This window comes from Hipposideros armiger, unplaced genomic scaffold (assembly GCF_001890085.2).
Source record: "Hipposideros armiger isolate ML-2016 unplaced genomic scaffold, ASM189008v1 scaffold_50, whole genome shotgun sequence".
NCBI classification, from domain to species: domain Eukaryota; kingdom Metazoa; phylum Chordata; class Mammalia; order Chiroptera; family Hipposideridae; genus Hipposideros; species Hipposideros armiger.
The window spans coordinates 4,020,576-4,027,380 of NW_017731400.1; the positions used below are offsets into that span (position 1 = coordinate 4,020,576).

Here is a 6,805-nt window from a genome sequence, read left to right on the forward strand (position 1 = left end):
CTATCTGAAGTGTACCTGGCGTATAAGACGACCCCCCACTTGGAGGCATATTTTTCAGGGCCAAAAAATCGTCTTATACGCCGGCAAATACGGTATATACCGCACTGTTTAGCCATTCATCTGTTGATAGACATTTGTGTTGCTTCCGCCTTTTAGCTATTGTGAATAATGCTGCTATGAACATGGGTGGATAAATATTTCTTTAAGATCCTGCTTTTGATTCTTTAGAGCGTATGCCCAGAAGTGGAATTGCTGGATGGTATGTAATTATATTTTTAAGTTTTTGAAGAACCGCCCTGCTGTTTTTCACAGAAGCTATACCATTTTACATTTTTATCAGCAGTGTACCAGGGTTCTAATTTCTCCACATCCTTGCCAATACTTTGTTTCTCAAATAATAGCCCTCCTAATGGGTGTGAAGTGGTATCTAATTGTGGTTCAGCCTGTACCTTTTAAGATGTGTATCTGATGACCAACAAGCAATTCTGATAAAACCCTCCTGCTAGAACTAAGTGGTGCTGTTGTGTGTTTCCACTTTTACCTGGGAACAGTTTGCCGTGGAACATTCAGCAAGAATCCATGACTCACTCCTGGGAAGAGGGTGGGGGAGTGGGTTGTGTCTGCGTGTAGGGGGAACCTTTTATACCTAACAAAATCTTGTTTTTGGACATTTACCCTTAACAGTTAAGGGAAAGGATTTGGGTTAGATATAGAATCAGAGACTATAAGAGCCAGAAGAGACATAAAGACCAATTCTCCCAAAGACACAGTTTGAAAAAAATAAAATAATACAATAATACTAAAATAAAAAAGGAATTGAAACCCAGAGTATGTAAGTCTACTCTTCTTGACTTGAAAGTAAGACAGTGTCTTGCTCACTGTCCCCAGTATCTGGCATATAGAGTCAACCAGTAAATGTTTGTGGAATTAATAATGAATCACCTAAGGCAGGGGTCAGAAAACTGTGGCTTGTAAGCCACATGCGGCTCTTGGGATACGTGAATTTTTCTTATTTTAATAAAGATATAATTAATACTATTACTTGTTATAATATTACTTTAAATTTTCCTTATTTGTAAAAATATATTTATGGCTCTCGAATAATTTTTAAATTGTTGTGAGGGACAGAGTTGGCTCTTCCATCTCAAAAGTTTGCCGATCCCTGCCCTAGGGCTTCCCAGCTGTCTTCGTGTCAGAACTAGGGCATTCAGTTGGCTACACTCTATATTGCGGTGACTGAAAAATGACAGATTGCTGCAATGACTCAGTGACTCTTCCTTTCCTCTCTTTCAGTCACTAGGCTGACGAGATCAGATGTAGTTTTCCCATGGTAAGGCTCTCTCTTCTTTGGAGGTAGGTTTCAACGGGCCCTCCGGAAGACAAACCCAGTTCAGGAAATGGCCGGCAGGCTGAGGAGGCCTGGGCTGCCCGAGTGATGCCCTTCAGCCTCCGATCACTCCTAAATCTGTGCCATCCCAGCCCCAACGTTTTCACAGCCCGATCCCCCTGCCCTTTATTTGTGTTTTTCTTCATTCTGGGAGAACCCAGTTCCTCATGGGTGTCTCTCTCTTTGTACTTCCAAGCTAGGAGGTCTCTGTCTTGTCTGAATACTAGAATCACCTGCATGCTTTGAAAAGTCCTAATTCCAGCCCAGTCAAATCAGAAAGGTTGGAGAACAGTATTTTTAGTGTCTTTAACCTCTCTCTCAATTTTTACCTATTTCACCAATGTTCCTTGTTCTCTGAGTCTCATCCCTCCTTAATTATGAAACTTCTTGTAATTTACTTTTGATGTAAAGGGCATATAATGCAACAGGTTCACAGAATGTTAATGTTACTGTACAGTTGCTTGTAGGTAAGTTGTGTATTTCTCCCAGTTAGATCATAAGCTCCTAAAGGCAGGGTCATACCTTCTTTCTCCTCTATTTCAGTGGTTCTCAAACTTGAGTGTGCATCACTGTTAGTTGCGGGGGCCTCTTCGACATAGATTGCTGTACCTACCCTGGGGATGTCTAATTTAGTAGAGCTCAGGTGGAGTCTTAGAATTTGCATTTCTAACTAATTTCCAGGTGGTGGTTCAGGGACTACACTCTTGAAAATCACTGCTCTATCCTCAGGTTCAGGGATGCTCAATTATTACTGGTTAACCAAAAGGAATGGAGCAATTTCCCCTTGGTTCTCTCCTGAGTGACTATGTCCCTCTGTGGTTTCTGTGGTTGTAGGCTGGACTCTGGGCTGCGCAAATGAAAAAAACATGGGATTGATCACCCACAGATGATTATAACTTTGACTTTCCAGTTGCCAGTTCCTTTATATTTTGAATCTTGCTAAGATGGTTATTTCTCTGTGTGTGTATATGTGTGTGTGTGTGTGTGTGTGTGTGTGTTGTTGTTTTTGTTGTTGTTGGTTGTGCATTTAGGCTATATAATAAGATATGTGCAAATCATAAAGGCTAGGATCACAGCTCACTTCCTCTGTGCCTTTCAGGGTATAAAGTGAGGGTGGGCAGTAGGGAGAGTACATTTTTGAAGACTGGTGAAGAATGACCTCCAAATAGAGGGGAGACTGCACAATTTTTAAAAAATAAAACAAAACTTTCTGAAAGTATTATTTTTTTTTATGCATTACAAGGGGTCCAAAGTATTCTTTTTTTTTTCAATACTTAAAACTTTTATTGAGTTTCTATTTGTAGATTATTCAAAATAAGGTATATCTTTGATGCAAGTACAATCTTTTTTTAATTTTTTATTGTGAAATACACATTTTTTAGAATTAGTTTCAGCTGTACAATACAGTGCAATAGTTATACTTTTTACCCCTCGAAGTGACAGTCCCCCTCCCCCAATCCGCTGCCCTATTTCCCCCCAATATCATACATATATATTACAATTCCCTTGACTCCACTCCCACACTCCACTCCACGCCCCATGACCATGCACATATACATGTATATATTCAATCATAGTTGACATACAATACTACACAACATCAGCCTCAGGTGTACAGTGCAGCAATCAAGCCTCCCCCCATCCATGATGCAAGACACGTGACCACCCGACACCCCACAAAACATTCACAACATCATCCAGAGTATTCTTTATAATGGGAAACCAAAATGAGCTCGAGTGGAGCTGAAGTCGGCTACGTGTAATGCTGCTTCTGAGCCCAGCGCGCATGAATTTCACTAACAGCTACAGCTTTAGTGAAAAACTGCCAAGGCTGAAGTTGAGGGTCTACTCAGATCTTATCTCCTCAATCCCTTTTCAATTAAGTGTCCTTTAAAAACAAATTGATACAGAAATTTTCATTCTGAATACTCTGTAAAGAGTAAACTGGTTATCCAGTTTTCATTAACAGTTAAACCACTTAATGTATTTTGATTTTGTGTTAAATCAGTCGATTTTTCCAATGGGTGTCAGGAAATTATTTTATATTTTCCTTTATGTAAAATTTTTGAGAGATAGATGACTGTGTTTTTCTAAGAACATTTGCTGCCTACTTCACATAATTGGACAGTGTAGGCATTTAATGCTGTTTCTTTCTTTTTTTGTGGATCTTTAGTGTCACACCTTGAATTTGAGCCATGCTCTTGCTTATTTGGTGTTAATTAATTTATTTTTATTTATTTTTTTAAATTGGGGGATTAGGGGAGGGGAACAGTGTTGGGGAATTGGGGGGCGGGGAACGGGACCAGCCAAGTTGTTGTTCTTCAGTCTTCGTTGTGGAGGGTGCCAGTCGCCATCTGGCTGCCCGTCAGCAGCTCATGGCCTCTAAGCTCAAGGTGCTGTGTTACAATCTTAGTTGCGGGTGAGTGTTGCCACCATATCATGTAGGAGTCGAACCAGCAGCCTTGTTATTAAGAGCGCACACTATCCACTGAGCCATTCAGGTGGCAGCTCAGCTTAAGGTGCTGAGTTCAGTCTTAGTTGCTGGTGGTCATAGCTCACCATCGAACAGGCAGTCTTGTTGTCAGGAGCACGTGCTCTCACCAGCTGAGCCATCCTGTCACCTGTTGGCAGCTCAGTGGCAGCTCAGTGTCACTGGCCCATGTGGGAATCAAACTGGCAGCCCTGTTGCTCAGAGCTAGTGCTCTTAAGCTAACTCTTAACCAACTGAACCATTCGGCCAGCCCTGGTGTTAATTTACAAATGAGAAAAGTTAGAGTTGGAAAACAGCTGATGATTACTTTGGAAAAGCATTTGATTTCTTTAGGTACCAGATGAGGGAAGCCTCTTTGATTTGATTCATTTTCGTCTCTCGCAGAACATACTGTTTATCTTAGGATAGTGCTGGAGGGGGAGGGAGGAAGAAACCCAGCAAACTGACCTCACAGTCAGCTAAGACCTTTACACAAACAAGTCTCCTGTTTGTGGGTGGGAAAGCAACCTTGGCCAGTCTTAAAGGATTTGAAAGAAACTATAGGCATACTTCAGAGATATTGCAGGTTGTGTTCCAGACCACCATAATAAAGTGAATATAGCAATAAAGCAAGTCATAATCTTTTTGCTGGTCGAGGGTCTTGCTTTCACTTTGTAAAAAATGCAACACCTGTGAAGTGCAATAAAGTGAAGCACAATAAAATGGGGGATACTGGTATTGGGTTCCTCACTTTTTATACCAGGCGAGGGCACGGTTCTCTTTTCAGCCCCTCCCTCTTCCTCTAAACGAACACTCCACTGTGGAAGAAATCCATATCCAAGGCTGAGAGGCACCTTGGTGTGGAAATCTGCAAAAGGTTGTGAACATGCTCACACAGGCTAAGCAGTAAAGGTTTTGAATCTTTTTTTCTTTTTCCCCCCATAAAGGTGAATTTTGTGGCATGCCAGCTTGTTGCTTTGTTTGCTGCTTTCTGGTTTCGAATCTACTTAAGACCTGGTAAAACCAGTCCCGAGGTCCGGCACACGTTTGCCACCATTTTTGGCATCTATTTTGTCATCTTCTGTTTTGGCTGGTGAGTATGAGCCTCATAAATTCTAATATTTATCATGTGGGTGTTTTGTGGCAATACTGGCATTTCCCAGGCACTAAGGAAAGAAATATATATTCACTCTTATTGTAAAACAATGGGGATGTCACAGAAATTTCCATTTACTGTACGAACCTGGAATTAATAAACTTGACTACCATTGAAAGTCAATTGGGTGAATTTTTCTTAAAGTTAGACTTCTGATCTTCCCTGGGTCATGTAAATGGATTTTTATAAGGTTCAATTTTCCTGATGAGGAAGCTTTCTAAGGATTGTAGATGTTGGTGTTTTTCTTGCATTACTGTTAGAGATATTGGTGTTAGTCATGCACTTAGAACAATAGTTTTAGTGCTGGCCTTAGGGAATGGGGGTCATTCTGTAACAAACAAAGCATGTGGATTAGACTTTTTTAGGTAAACTGGACAAATACCCTGCGAGTGGCACTTCTTGGGGAAGAAGCTTTAAAAACCAACATTTCTAGAAGTACAACTTAGGGAAATTTGAGAATTTGTTCAGGGCACTAGAATACTCCTCCAATTTTAACAAAAATTTGAGAAAGCTGGACGAGTATTTTGATTCAGCCACCAAGGCAGGTAAAAGTCTTGGTATCTGAGCAGCTCAGTTTTGGTCCTGGTACTTTAAAATTAAAAAAAAAAAAACAATAACAAAAACAAAACAAAACCAGACAAAAGAAAGAACTCTTCCAGTCTCTCAATTGTATATGTTAAAACAGCATAAGCATCCCATTTATAGATTCCCGACATTACTAGTGCTGCAAGGTGTCATTTTATGATAAAGTTCTTAGTTCCATAGAACAAAAAGACTTGATTTATTTTTTCTTACATAAACATGAGTTAAGTGATCGCTTGCTTTTGGGGAGGGTAGAGTTGAGTAGCAGTATGGGTAGCCAATAGGTATGTTAATATGAAATATATTCAGTGTTTTTCTGTCCCCTCCCCATGTCTTAAAGGTACTCTGCACACCTGTTTGTGCTGGTATTAATGTGCTATGGAATCATGGTTGCTGCAAGCATATCCAATATTCCCAGGTAAGACCCTGGGAATGAACAGTGCAAGGTGAGGTTATTCCTGATTTTTGACATGCATTTACAGGGTAAGGGGTACCTTTTCCATTTGCCACCCGTGGCATACCCTAGGTTCTCTGGGATATCAGAAAGAGGGGGTGGGGAACCCTAAATGCTGGGAGTCTTCAGAGAAAGCTTTATGTAAAAGGTGTGATGCAAATTGGGCCGCAGGTGAAAGACAGTGTATCAGAATTAGGCAGCTCTATTTGTGATAGCCCCAAACTGGAAACAACCCAAATGGTCAGCACCGTGGAATACTATTCAGCAATAAAAACGGAACGAGTGATTGATACACATAATGACATGGATGAATCTCAAATAAATATGCTGAATGAAGGAAGCCACACAAATTCTGTTCTTGAAAAGGCCAACTAATCTATAGTGACAGAAGTCAGATCATAGGTTTTCAGGGGTGGGGTGGTTTCAGGGATCCCCAAGAGGCATGAAGAAACTGGGGGAGGGGCATGATAGATATATATGTCCGTTATCTTGAATTTGGCTGGGGAGGGTGTGTATGTTAGAACTTTGTGTACTTTAAATATGTACACTGCAACTTAAGGAAGAAATGTTTTTACTGTGATATTTTGATTTCAAAGTACAGAAGTGATATTCATTGTACCTTGAAGGCCATGTGCTTAGATCATCAGTTAAGAAACCTGGGGTTGACATACAGTATTATTCAACATCAGTTTCAGAAATACAATGCGGTGGTCAGGCCTCTACATCAACTATGAAGTGGACTCCCCAAAAGGACAT

General features: G+C 40.6%; 1 protein-coding gene across 1 annotated transcript in view; it reads left to right on the forward strand.

Annotated features, from left to right (window-relative positions):
- The window catches only part of MBOAT1 (membrane bound glycerophospholipid O-acyltransferase 1), a 102,352-nt gene that overhangs the window by 50,194 nt on the left and 45,353 nt on the right, over positions 1-6,805 (forward strand). Inside the window, 2 exon segments of the mRNA XM_019640483.1 lie at positions 4,805-4,950; positions 5,936-6,013. Of these exon segments, the coding sequence (XP_019496028.1) occupies positions 4,805-4,950; positions 5,936-6,013 (224 nt within the window).